At 46.8% G+C, this 14744-nt stretch overlaps 1 protein-coding gene across 1 annotated transcript; it reads right to left on the reverse strand.

Moving 5' to 3' along the window:
- Nucleotides 1–1054: 1054 nt before the first annotated feature.
- LOC130433274 (uncharacterized) lies at nt 1055–3514 on the reverse strand. The gene is made up of 3 exons (XM_056763064.1): nt 2274–3514; nt 1721–2037; nt 1055–1479 (listed from the first exon to the last, which is right to left on the reverse strand). The coding sequence occupies exons 1-3, from the start codon at nt 3182–3184 to the stop codon at nt 1124–1126; spliced, it is 1584 nt and encodes a 527-aa protein (XP_056619042.1). The 5' UTR covers nt 3185–3514; the 3' UTR covers nt 1055–1123.
- Nucleotides 3515–14744: the final 11230 nt, after the last annotated feature.

Below are 14744 nucleotides of genomic sequence, written 5' to 3' on the forward strand. Positions count from 1 at the left end.
GTTGCTGTAATCTGATATCAGACGAATCAGAATTCCAAAATGATGAGTTTCATTTTATAACTTACACTTTCAAAACAATGTTCAGTTTCCCACTGAAATGAACATTAATGTTAGTAAAAATAATACTATGTTTTTTTAAGTACTAATCCATCTACAGTACATCATATTTGGTGTCTTTTCGACGGACTCTCTGGATGGGTTGGACTTTACCAGACCGATTGGTATACTGTAAAAGCACCTCAAGAGCATTTCGAAAGCAAATTCTACAGAGCAGTCTGTTTTTCACAGTTTTTATGATATTATTCACAGATCCGTCTGTGCAGCCAGCACCATATAAAAATGCAGTCACTGTGGCTGTCTCAACAAAGATGCATGATGTAAAGGGCATCAAGGACCCAGATTACTGGTTGAATGAAGATGCATTCTTCCTAGTCAAATTAAACACACAATACTGATTAATACTGTCTCTCTATCACTCATCAGACAAAATGTTATTATAAATTTAATCAATATAGTAATCAGTGCATACATTGTGTTGGTATTAAGTGAAATTTGTTGCAAATACAGCTGCTTCCAATGTCGTTCCCGCTTAAAGCTATTCAAACAGACTGACAGTTTAGAACTATTGAGAGCTCCATCAGAGGTGGGTAGAGTAGCCAAAAATTGTACTCAAGTAAAAGTACTGTTTCTTCAGAATAATATGACTCAAGTAAAAGTAAAAAGTAGTCATCCAAATAATTACTTGAGTAAGAGTAAAAAAGTGCTTGGTTAAAAAACTACTCAAGTACTGAGTAACTGTTGAGTAACGTCTGATTTATTTTGTAACAAGCATTCAATCAGACAGACAAAAATACAAAATAATAATGTTTAAGCAAATTATAGTTCATCAAATCAATAAAATAAATTAAAATAAATAAATTAATTACAAAATAGCTTAAATTAAAATAATCCAGTTAAATTCAAGTACTTAAAAAATAAAATAATAAAAAATAAATAAACACAAGTAAACACAAAGAGAGAGAGAGAGAGAGTGTGTGAGAGAGAGAGAGAGAGAGAGTATGTGTGTGTGTGTGTGTGTGTGTGTGTATCAAAACATGCAGAAACAAACAACTTCACAAAAGAATTACTCAGTGATGTCACTATTAAGCTTCAACAGTAGTTGGCTCTCAAGGTTCTTGCTGTGAAGCTGTGATCGTTTAGCAGTGAACAGGAGTCCTGCATGACTGAAAAGTCTCTCACAGGCTGCAGATGCAGGAAGACCTGTGTTGAGTTTGAGTGACAGCTTCTTGATGTGAGGAAAGGAGTGGAGTAGATCCATACCTGCAGGGGACATACATGAAAGGTACCTCTCCAGCTCTCCTACTTGTGATTTTCCCAACTCCATGGATGCAAAGAAGTCGTCTTCATCAGAGAGGCTGCTGTTTGTGCTGGTGATATCATCCAAGTCGGTGTCGAGGTGATTTCTGATGTAATCAAGGCCTATGGCAAGAGAAATCGTTTTTCAAAATATTTAGGTCTGCACATTATTCTTACCCTTTTACTGTATAGGCTGTCAAGCTGCTGGTGTTTGACATTAAAAGCTACCTGAGTTTCTAACTATATTGTCACCCCGTGGTTTGTCACTGACAGACTATAATCTTAAATGACAGTAACATTATACAGATATTTAAAGGTCAATGTCTACTGGTTCACATTTGAATTGATAAACAAGTATATTTACCAGCATTATAGATGTTCTCCTCTGTGGTCCAGGATGTTCTGAATCTTGGTAGGAGTATTGCTGCTGCAATCAGCTCAGGCTCTTTCATGACGTCTCCAAAACGTTTCTGGATCCCTTGCTGCAGGGTGTGAACAAGAGATGTACACATTTTACAAGATGATTCCAACCTCTTTAGCTTCTCCCGCAACTGGTAAAGTGTTGGCAACAGGAGGCCCATATGCGCAGATGATTCCCCTTGGAGGATATTAAGGGCCATGGCAGCAGGCTTCATCACAGCAGCATACTCGACCAAAAACCCCATTTCAGCTGGATTGAACCTATAAAAGATGTAACAATAAAAAGATTACTTATAGCTATTTCAGGTACAATGTCCTTATTATGCATTGTACATGTTAAATACACAAATAAGTAAAAATACAATAAATTACATTAATTCAAGTCATACACAGTTGTTACACCACCATGCAAAGAAAACTTGCTTGGATTCCCCCATTAATCAGCAATGCTTTTTTTATTATTTTTTTAAAACAAAATATAAAGCTCGTCAACTTACATCTTTATCTTTAATGCTGTGCAAACATTGCGAATTGCTTGTTCTCCTTGCTCTCGGTGAATGCGCACAATCCTTTCTACAGCGAGGAACAGGGAGCTCCAGCGTGTCTGATTCGGTCGGAGAAACTGCAGCTTGCATTCTCGTTCCACTGTTTCATGAGCCATGGTTGACCTGATGGTTTTATTCCAGAGAGCATGACATTTTGCAAAAGCAGACCGAGAGAGCTTCTTGTAGGTTTCGTTTGCAGCTCCTCCTGCAGCAGTGGCATCAACTGTGGATATAAGATTGAGGAGATGGCATGCACACTTTTGATGCCTTGGAAGTTGGTACTCAAGGCCTGTATTGTCATCCAGAATAGCAGACACATCTTGATACTCCACCTCTGACTCACTCTGATCTTCTGTTGCATCATCAAGGGTGGAGTCACTTTCCTCTTGCTCATTGGTGGCTTCCTCCTCTATCTCCTCACCATATAATCGAAAGGCCTTTAGGAAATTTGAGCCACTGTCTGTTGTCGTCCTGGTCACTTTTTCCCTGATGTGGTACTCTGAATTTATTTCCTCTAATGCAGCAGCAAGGACGTCAAACGTGTGCGAGCCTTTGAGCCTTCTACAAGCTAACGCAGCGGAGTGCCTCTCCAGTGAGGTGTTGTCTATCCAGTGACAGGTGACACCTAAGTAGCTACGTTGTCTGGCAGACCAGCAGTCTGTTGTGGTAGCAACATAGTTCACCGCACTCAGTTTTTTGATGAGTATGCTCTTCTTGTGTTTTGCAGCTTCTTGTATTCTTGTGCATAATGTTTTCCTTGTCATTACTGTATGAGGTTGCAAGGTTTCTATCAAAGTCTTGAAGGATGGTGTCTCAACCACAGAAAATGGTTGGTTGGCCTCACATACAAAATTTAGCACCATCTTGTCAAGCGTTGCTTGTGTTACCCGCCCTGGGGCAGAGAAGGCTGTGATTTTTGCATTTTTCACAGAAGTATCACTGGAAGAGGAGGACTTGCGCTTTCTGTGGTTCTCTATCAAGTCGGTGTATTTAGACAGTTTGTTGGGGTGAACCCTCTGTGCATAAAAAAATCTGTGAGGCTACATGGAGATCAAGACAATAAAAGAGACTTATCACATCAAATTTGGATATATATATATATATATATATATATATATATTAGGGGTGGAACGGTACACAGAAGTCAGGGTTCAATTCATACCTCGGTTTCTGTTTGGTAAGTGTACCTGAATTAATTTAAAATTACAATTAATTTGAAAGTTAATTTGCTACATTTCAGATTAATAAATTTGTTTTCCATAAAATTTTATTTAACAGTAACTTCAACACTTTGCAGTTTGAATGATTTCCTGCATAAACAAAATGATGGAAAATGTTTATGTTTCCACTGTTCGATCTTGCCCACGCCTCATACACACACACACACACACACACACACATACACACACAAGCACACACACACAGATATAAGTAAACACTTTGTGACTTTTCGATCGCGCCCACGCCATTCTCTCTCTCTCTCATACAACATACTAAAGCATTGCAATGCAAACGCAGCCTGCTTCAGAGCTAAAGCGGGACTACATATTAAGTGTCCCTAAAGAACCCACGTATCTAACAGTAGTTCTGCATTATATTAATTAATTTGCACGCGAGTTTTATTTATTTTTATACCGTGTAAGTTATTTTCTATGTAAATGTATGCACCGTACCGTGACGCCCATACCATTTCGATTCAATACAAATACATGTACCGTTCCACACATAATATATATAGGAAATGTTTAAAACATATGTAACCTAAAAGACAAACATTCGTCTATCCACAGCAAAAGAAAAAAAGAAAAAAAAAAGATTTTAGAACACAAACCGCTACATGTTTCCTCAAGTTAGATGTTGAGTTTTTGAATGCTGAAATGTCCGTTTGTTTTGGGAGACACAGAAGACACCGCATAATGTAGCTGCTGTTTCGCACTTTTACTAAGGTAAACATGCTTTCAATATGAGGCCAGGGGTGTTCCTCCTCGCCTGTGTCTGCATTGCCGATGGTTGATTGTGACATTTTTGTTTGTAAACTAACCCGTCCCGCAGAACGCCGCTGAGATTGAGTATGGTCACGTGACGAGACTGCGCAACTACGTTTGATTGGTGAAACACAGTCACATGGTAGAGCCTTTGGCAGAAGTCTCACTCTCTGTCAAAATAAAACAATGACGCGTAGAATATCAAAGAGGTCAAAAGAAAAGTAACAAGCTTATTGTAGCCTAATGTAGCGGAGTAAGAGTACAGTTTCTTCTTCACAAATCTACTCAAGTAAAAGTAAAAAGTATAGTGATTTAAAACTACTCCTAGAAGTATAATTTTTTCAAAAAGTTACTCAAGTAAATGTAACGGAGTAAATGTAACGAGTCGTTACTACCCACCTCTGAGCTCCATGAACCACGTGACCATGCGAAAGTGTGTCGCAACTCTGTTTTCAACAGTTCTGACTGGAACTATCTGTGCATTACATTTACATTAAGTCATTTAGCAGACGCTTTTATCCAAAGCGACTAACAAAGAGTTTAGGGAGCAATAAGCGATATGTCATATAGGAAGAATAATACAATAGGTACCAATACAAAGTTATTTGTTGGGTTCCCGGGTTAGCACACCCTTGTTTGTTTTTGTCTTGCATGTACGGACACATGGAGATCGTATCATGGCTCCAGGTGTTCGCTAAGTGTTTCCACCTGCCGCCACCATTATTCCATGGTTAGCCTCACGAGTAGCACCTGGTGTCAATCACACTCACCCCTTTAAAACCGCCACCACTTCCCACTTTTCCCTTGTGCGATTGTTGATGTAAGTCCTAGCCTAGTCTTGTGTTCTTTTTGGAAAATCTATATAAATCTTGTCTAGTTATTTTCTAGCCTTGTCGTGCGAGTGCTCTGTCCTGTTTAGTTTGTGATCCTGAATTCCCTTACTCCTAGACATTGGTTAAGCCTCGCTTCAGTCTCAGTAACTGTACTGCCTTATTTCCCCCCCATTGCATATTTTTTGTCTGTTTTGGTCGTCTCACCGAATAGGCGGACACCACCCTCGACCCAGTGCCTACGGACAAAGACCTACCTGCCTTCAACTCTTTCACAGACTGGTACTCTCCTTCCTCTCACCCCGCCACCCTTCAGGATCCGGTTATCTCTGATACGCCAGCTCATCCGTGCTTAGGATCTCCGAGGTTCAAGCCGTCGTTGTAAATATTTTTTTAATTTAATGTTAAAAGTTTTGGCAACACAATTTATGTTTTAACCCATGTCCTTTAAACAATTCCATAAATTGCAGCACAATCATGAGGTACTGTATAACAAACATTACTCTTTAGCTTGTTTCTTTTGTCAGCCTGAATACAAAAAAAATCCTTATGTCACCGATGTTAGGGCCGAGGGCCAATAACCACACTCCGGAGGAGCAGACACCCGAGGACACCAAGAGGCGGACAACAAGAAGTGGATTTAAAAGGGTAAGTATTTTATTAACTTAAAACATTAAAAGCAGTGATGCAAATGTTCGTGGGTGAGACAGTGGCTTCCTTCGTCTCCTCGGAAGTGTTCGTGAGACAGGCAGCCGACAATGCTCAGACTCGGCTGGTGTGTAAATTCACAGAACAGTCCAGGGGATGACAGCAACTTCTCCTCTTCCCCGAGGGACAGACAACGACGGTGTTCGGGCTCGGCTGGTGTGTAAGTTCACAGAACAATCCAGGGGAGAACAGCAACTTCTCCTCTTCCCCGAGGGACAGACAACGACGGTGTTCGGGCTCGGCTGGTGTGTCAGTTCACAGAACAAACCAGGGGAGGACAGCAACTTCTCCTCTTCCCCGAGGGACAGACAACGACGGTGTTCGGGCTCGGCTGGTGTGTGAGTTCGTAGACCAGTCGGCGGAAGGACAACAGCTTCACCTCTTCCCCGAGGGACAGGCAATGGCGGTGTTCAAGCTCAGCTTGAGTCCGTCGCCACTCCGGGCACAAAGGAAAACCTGAACACAGCTTTAGGCAGATCAATTCAAAAGGATCTTCATATGCAGACGTCAATTGTCATTCATCTCAGTTTCTGGAGAAACACAGTCGTTAGACCTCACCACACTCGTGCATAAATCACTCTTAGAAATCCTCACACGTGTGTATTTCACTCTCTCAGACACTGCAAACTCACTTCATCCACAGTGATTAGTCGACCTGTTTCTCCTCTTACTGTAGGGTGAATGACTCCAAGGATGGCGACTGCAGAAGTTTGACGTGAACACATCAGCGACCTTCCCCTCTGCTGTGTAATCTCTTCCCACTAGAACACCGATCAGACATCCAACCTTCAGCTCTCTCCGGTTACGCCGCCGTCAAGACACACACCAGCCCAGATACACCACCACTTGCTTGCCCAGAACACCACTCTTTTATACACCCTCGTCCTGAGCGCGTGCTTCAATGAAGCGCAGCTTAATTCGCTTCAGCTGCCGCTTGTTATGGCCAGCAATCAAGCCACCCGGTGACACCCTCCCCCACCGGATCCGTTCTAGTCCCGAGAACGGGGTCCCGACTCCCATTCTCCGTATCTTGCAGGGGGTACTCCTCTAGTCTCCCGTTGGGAGCGTCGAGCTGGGGCCTCGGCCTCCCCCTCCCTGGGCTCAGGAGTGGGGGCCCTTCGGATCATAGGCCAGCCCACCCAAGTTGGTACAGGGGCCACAGGTGCTGGCGGCGCCTCAGTCTCTTGTCGCAGGTAATTTGGACAAGGACGCAGCAGGTTTCGGTGCAGGACTCTCACAGGGCCTGACTTACCCTCGGGACGGATGGTGTACACGGGTTGGTCAGGCCTTTGCTGTTGCTCCACTACGTAGGGGGTGGTTTCCCACCGGTCGCTGAGTTTACCCTTCCCCTGGCGCCGGTTATCCCGCACCAGTACCCGTTCTCCGGGTAACAAAGGAGCCTCTCGAGCGGTGCGGTCGTACAATCTCTTGTTCTTCTTTGCTGCTGCCTCCAGATGCTTGGTTACCTTGTCATAGGCAGAGTGGAGTTGACGATGGTGTCGGTGTACCCATTCAGTGGTGGTGGCGGGGGCTTCAGCCGGGACTGCTCCTAACAGCAGATCTGTGGGCAGGCGCACATGCCTCCCAAACATCAGGTAAGTCGGGGCATACCCCGTTGTGCTGTGGATGCTGTTATTATAGGCCTGCACCAGAGCCGGCAGGCTGTCCGTCCAGTAACCTTGATGGTCTGCATCTAGTGTTCCCAGTAGACTCAAGAGCGTCTGATTGAAGCGTTCGCACCCTCCGTTCCCCTGTGGGTGATAAGGCGTGGTGCGGGTTTTCCGGCATCCGTACAGACTGCATAGCTCCTGGATGACACGGGACTCAAAGTTCGGCCCTTGGTCAGAATGGAGCGTCTCGGGACATCCAAAGGGCTGGAAGACGTGTCTCCATAGGGCACCGGCAGTGGTGGCGGCGGTCTGGTCCAAGGTTGGTATGGCCCAAGCGTACTTAGTGAACAAGTCAGTCACTACCAAGATGTTCTGGTAGCGGTCTGTCGGGCGACTTAAGGTCAGGAAGTCCATAGCCACCATATGTAACGGGGCTCTGGGTCGCACCGGAACCATAGGGGCCCTCACGTCTCGCCGGGACTTGAACAGCGTGCAACGGGGGCATCCTTGTACATACCTCCCCACCGACTCTTCCATACCACTCCAAAAGAAGTGTCGACGCAGTAGTGATACGGTCCGTTCTTGGCCCTGATGTCCTAACTGGTCATGATAGGCCTGGAGCAACGGCTGAATCTGTGCTTCGGGCACCACCACCTGAGACACCATCTCATGGGTCCTCGAGTCCAGAACAGACCTACAGATCACACCATCTCGCAACTTCAGCCTCTTCCACTGCCCCAGAAGCTTCTTTACCCTCACCGGATGTCCCTGTCGTTCCTCCACCCCAGGGAATTTGTTCCTCTCCAGGTAAGTCCACAGGGTAGCCAGCCCTTCATCCTGCTCTTGCCGTTCCCTCCATCGATGGGGGTCCCATCCCCAATTTGCTGGTATGCCTTCCGCTCGTGCTCCAGGTGCTTCCACCACTCCCACCATCAGCCCTTCTTCTGGTTCTGGCCCTGAAGTTCCCCCTTCCCTAGCTGGTGGTAATCGGGACAGGACATCGGCATTTATGTGCTCTCGGCCTGGTCGATATTGTAGCCGATAGTTGAAGTTGGCGAGCTGGGCCACCCACCGCTGCTCCACCGCTCCCAGCTTCGCGGTCTGCAGGTGTACCAGCGGACTGTTGTCGGTTACTACCAGCACTTCGGCTCCCCACAGGTAATCCTTAAACTTCTCGCACAGAGCCCACTTCAGGGCCAGCAGCTCAATTTTAAAAGAGCTGTAATTGGCATCGTTCCGTTCAGCAGGGTGGAGGCTCCGACTGGCGTAGGCAATGACCCTTTCTGTCCCGTCTTGTCGTTGGGCCAGTACGGCTCCCAGCCCGCTATTGCTAGCGTCAGTGTAGAGGACGAAAGGCTGGGTGAAATCGGCGTAAGCCAGAATGGGGGCCTGCAACAACTCCTGCTTGAGTCGGTGGAAGGCGGTCTCGCACTCCTGACTCCAGGTGATGGTAGGGGAACTTCGGCTCCGCGAGGTAGCGGTACCGGCCAGCAGCTGATTCAGGGGTTTTGCAATTTTTGAGAAGTCCTTTATGAAGCGTCTGTAGTAGCCGACGAATCCAAGAAAGGACCGTACCTGCCTTACGGTCTTCGGAGGGACCCAGCCCTGCACTGCAGACACCTTCTCCGGATCAACAGCCACTCCTGCAGCGCTCACCCGGTGCCCCAGGAACTGAACCTCTCTTCTGAGGAGCTGGCATTTCCCGGGCTGGAGCTTCAGTCCATACCGTTCCATTGCCCGGAAGACTTGCTCCAAGTGTGACAAGTGACCATTGAAGTCAGGGGAGTAGACGATCACATCGTCTAAGTAAACCAAGGCGGAGTCCATCAGCTGCCCTCCCAGGCATCGCTGCATGAGCCTCTGGAAGGTCGCAGGAGCGTTACAGAGGCCGAAGGGCATACGATCCCATTCAAATAGGCCGAAAGGGGTGGTAAAGGCAGTCTTCTCGCGGTCCTGTTCCTCCATCCTCACCTGCCAGTAGCCACTCGCTAAGTCCAGGGTAGAGTACCAGCTGGCGCCGGTCAGTCCCGTAAGGGAATCCTCGATCCGGGGCAAGGGAAAGGCATCCTTCTTGGTAACCAAGTTCAGTTTCCGATAGTCTACACAAAACCTCCAAGAGCCTGTCTTCTTGCGGACCAGGACAATTGGGGCGGCCCATGGGCTGCTGCTCTCCCGGATAACTCCTCGTCCCAACATTCCTTTCAGTAGGGCTCGTACTTCCGTATACAAAGTCGGAGGGACTGGGCGGTATCGTTCTCGACTTGGTGGGGCGTCTCCAGTAGGAATGGCGTGCTTGACTATGTCGGTGCACCCATAGTCTTCGTCGTGGGTGGAGAAGACGTGTTGCCACTTGGCCAGTAGACTCTGGAGTTTGCGGGTTTGTTCTTCCGTTAGGCCCTCTCCTTCCAGGGACTCGCTCTGAAGGTGGCCCGGCATGCCCTGTGCAGTGGAACCAGGACGAGACTCCTTCTCCGCCAGGCCAACCTCGACCACTGTGGCGCTCACTTGGCAGAAGCGGACCTCCTGCTCCTCCCTCACCTGGTGGGGGTCTACAGGCGTGATACGGGTCAGTCGTTGGTGACGGTACAGATGGACGGGGTAAGTATTCGGGTTTCTTACTTTAACTGCGACTCGGCCCCGACGGGCTACTGTTAACCCCCGAGCGACTTCAACAGTCTGGCACTCCCAGTGGGGTTCAACAAGGAGGCAATCTTCAGGGCCATAGGTCCGACCTGGCAGCCGAACCCAGACCACAGCTTCGCTCCGGGCAGGGACAGAGACAGCATACCGGCAGGCCACCCGACCCACGTCCTCCCGGTCGCGTTGGGAAATCGCCACCTGCACTCGCCGACAGTCAGTCACAACACGCTCCCACTCCTTCTTCTCGGCTGTGGAGGTGTAACGAAGAGGTCCAGCCTGGAACAGTTCCTCCCAACAGTCCATGATGACGTTCATCCCTAACAGGGCTCGATGTTCTCCCAGACAGGAGTCTCGCACGATCACTACCCCCTTCTTCGGGATTGTGGTGCCGTGAATTTCGAAGTTGGTGACCTGGTATCCGATGTAGGGGATGCGCAGGCCATTTGCCCCACGCAGGGTGAGCCAAGGGACTTCAGCTTCGGGTAAGTGATGAGCATCAAACAGATCTTTGGACAAACTCTCAGACAACATAGTGACCTGGGACCCTGTGTCTACCAGGCACCGAACAGTAACGCCATTGATCTTAATCTCCAGGAGGGGACAGCGTCCCACTAGGCCGTCTCGTGGAGCTGAGTCCACACAAGGGTCTATCCGGGGGGTCCCGACCACTTGACCCACAGTGGCCGGTCGTTCTAAAAACCCCCTTGCGAGCTACGTCGGGAACCGCATTGGCGGCTGTAGTGTCCGGGCTCTCCGCAGGTGTTGCAGATCGGGCGCCCCTGCTCATCCCACTGGAACCTGGAACTGAACGGACGGCTGGTGCGTCTTCCCGGATCTCTCCCTCCGTCAGAATACGAACGTTCTCGAGGTAGGGGCAGGGGCTCTGGCCGTCCACGGCGGAGTTCTCCAAGAATGGATTTTGAGAGTTCGGCCATTTCTTCTCGGACGTCTTTCATTAACTCCGCACGTAGGGTCCGCTTCCAGTCGGTCGGTTCGGGCTGTGTTGGGGCACTCATTCCACTTGCAGCCATACACACCGGTGTTTCTACAGTCTGATGGTGATCTTGTTCCAAGGCTAGGGCCTCCTTACGTACATCTTCGAATGTCAGGGTGGCGTCCCTTCGAAGCTGTAACCTCAGACTCTGTCGTATTGGACCTTCTCGTAACCCCAACAGGAACTGGTCTCTTAACAGTGTCTCTTCCTCTCCCAGTCCATGATGTTCTCGATTCTTCAGCCTGGAGAACAGTTCCCGTAGTCGCAGAGCGAATGCTCGCAGTGTCTGCCCAGGTACCTGCTTACAATTGAAAAACTGCGTTCGTAACACTGCCACCGGAGTCGAATCACCGTATTGCCCAGACAGAAATTCGAATATGGCCCGTGTGGTGGCTCGGACGGCTTCAGGTGCTGCTCGGACTTCTCTCTTCGCCTCCCCCTCAAGTGAATTCAAGACAAACTGTATCTTCTGGGCTTCACTGAGCCCTTGCAGTCCGGCCAAGTACTCCACTTGCGCCCTCCAGTCCGAAAAACTCAACTCAGAGCCAGATCCACCATACTTTTGAGCCCACGGAACTCCCATGAACATAGATGCCATCGGCTGCCGGACGGCTGGCAAGTCCTCGTCCGCCATCCTGGGTCCTCCGGCCGCTCAACTCCGAGTGGTAACCCTGCCGACTACGCCAAAAGTGATGTCACCGATGTTAGGGCCGAGGGCCAATAACCACACTCCGGAGGAGCAGACACCCGAGGACACCAAGAGGCGGACAACAAGAAGTGGATTTAAAAGGGTAAGTATTTTATTAACTTAAAACATTAAAAGCAGTGATGCAAATGTTCGTGGGTGAGACAGTGGCTTCCTTCGTCTCCTCGGAAGTGTTCGTGAGACAGGCAGCCGACAATGCTCAGACTCGGCTGGTGTGTAAATTCACAGAACAGTCCAGGGGATGACAGCAACTTCTCCTCTTCCCCGAGGGACAGACAACGACGGTGTTCGGGCTCGGCTGGTGTGTAAGTTCACAGAACAATCCAGGGGAGAACAGCAACTTCTCCTCTTCCCCGAGGGACAGACAACGACGGTGTTCGGGCTCGGCTGGTGTGTCAGTTCACAGAACAAACCAGGGGAGGACAGCAACTTCTCCTCTTCCCCGAGGGACAGACAACGACGGTGTTCGGGCTCGGCTGGTGTGTGAGTTCGTAGACCAGTCGGCGGAAGGACAACAGCTTCACCTCTTCCCCGAGGGACAGGCAATGGCGGTGTTCAAGCTCAGCTTGAGTCCGTCGCCACTCCGGGCACAAAGGAAAACCTGAACACAGCTTTAGGCAGATCAATTCAAAAGGATCTTCATATGCAGACGTCAATTGTCATTCATCTCAGTTTCTGGAGAAACACAGTCGTTAGACCTCACCACACTCGTGCATAAATCACTCTTAGAAATCCTCACACGTGTGTATTTCACTCTCTCAGACACTGCAAACTCACTTCATCCACAGTGATTAGTCGACCTGTTTCTCCTCTTACTGTAGGGTGAATGACTCCAAGGATGGCGACTGCAGAAGTTTGACGTGAACACATCAGCGACCTTCCCCTCTGCTGTGTAATCTCTTCCCACTAGAACACCGATCAGACATCCAACCTTCAGCTCTCTCCGGTTACGCCGCCGTCAAGACACACACCAGCCCAGATACACCACCACTTGCTTGCCCAGAACACCACTCTTTTATACACCCTCGTCCTGAGCGCGTGCTTCAATGAAGCGCAGCTTAATTCGCTTCAGCTGCCGCTTGTTATGGCCAGCAATCAAGCCACCCGGTGACACTTACATTATTTCCTTTGTCACACAAAACTTTGTTTTGTCATTGTATTTATTTCAGTTTTATTTTGCATTACTCATTATGTTAGTTTGTAGGGGAGAGCGGGGTAAGTTTTCACACTGTTCATAACTCCAACACTAGAGGCTCTATCTCAAAAATCAAATAGCCACTTTTTGTGACTTCTTCTTCTATAGTAAATTTTCTGTTCCCTTGTCCAGATCGTTTTAATCTGATATTGGCACAATTTTCTTATTGTTCTGCTTATAAAGTTAAAAATTGGCATTTTAAATTTTATGGAATACAACTTTTAGATATGACTGTTAAAAATTATTATTTTTCACAAAATAGAAGAGACACTAATGTGTCTTTTGATACTTTAGCTCGCGTGCTATGTTGAGCTAACCTTAAGATTTAGCCAACATTAGCAAACATGTCAGTTTGGGGCAAATTGTCTCAATTACTTTGGGGCAAGTTGTCACATCTGACAACTTGCCCCAGTACAAATACATAGACATTATTGACATTTTCTGATCAATGGGCCACCTGCCAGCAAAGGAGGGGCAAATTCCTCTGGATGGATGAAAGACACGCACTTTGTTGACTTCCTGAAACATTTCAGTGAACATGCAAAGTGCTCAAAGGAGAAGCCGTGTTTACTCCTTTTGGACAACCACGAGTCTCATCAGTCCATTGATGGACTCAATTATGCCAAAGAAAATGGCATAATCATGCTGTCATATCCACCCCACTGTTCAGATCGGCTCCAACCATAAGACAGGTCTGTCTACGGGCCACTAAAGAGGTACATGAACAACACATGTGATGCCTCACCCTTATTCACAATTAAGTAGTTGTGTTCTTATTTTTAGATAATCTAGTGTGACAACTTACCTGCCGATGGGGCAAATTGTCACAAGTGTACATCCTCTATTCAACAGTCTACAACTCCGTAATGACACGAGAATGTAATGAAAACCGTATAATATTTTTAAGACAAGGGGACATAAGAAGTTTACATTCTTTCAGTGCCCAAGATGTCCTTCTTTCATTTGGTATTACATTTATACTGTTTTGTTGTATGGTGTGTATGGTGTTCAGTGAATGTTAAACAGTGTGACCGCATACCCCTCTCTCCCCTACTTCAGTTGACAATTGGTGTACCACTTCCTTTTAAAACTAGGGAACATACATTGAGGAACTAATGTCGACAGAAACCTACAATATGACAAACAATGAGGCTGTTAGAATGCAATTACTTGTTAGGCGATACCTTTACCAGCATCTTTTACAATTTTTATGAAGTGCTTTCCTAGAAACATCATAAACATAAAGATAAAATAGATAATTATCTAATCCAAACAAAACATTTGAAAAGTAAAGAGAACACATTTGTTGTCGATTCAAACATATTATCCTTGATTTTAATTCTGTTTTTTAATTGATGAAACCTTGCAAACACACAAAGACGTTGACGGGAAGCTGAAAAACTTGAAATACAAAAGCGCATTATGTTGTCTATTGTTTTTTACATGTGAGGAAGAAAGTTAACTAGATCAAGTTCTCCTTTTAAACCGTCACATTTTTGTTTGACAAGTGTATTGTAAAAGAAGATGATGCTGTTAATAATTAACTACTGGTCACATCAAAATTATTTTAGTGGAGGAGAATATTTTAATAGGAAAGATTCTGCTGTTTTAGGCTACACAAGGTGGATACCAATTGTAAAGTGAACATTTTAACAGTGGACAGTTCATCCAAAAATAAAAATTATGTCACATAAATGTTATTATAAACCCGTATGATATGTTATTTTCCCATAAAACACAAAAGTAGACATTGGG

Source organism: Triplophysa dalaica, chromosome 12 (assembly GCF_015846415.1).
Source record: "Triplophysa dalaica isolate WHDGS20190420 chromosome 12, ASM1584641v1, whole genome shotgun sequence".
NCBI classification, from domain to species: Eukaryota; Metazoa; Chordata; class Actinopteri; order Cypriniformes; family Nemacheilidae; genus Triplophysa; species Triplophysa dalaica.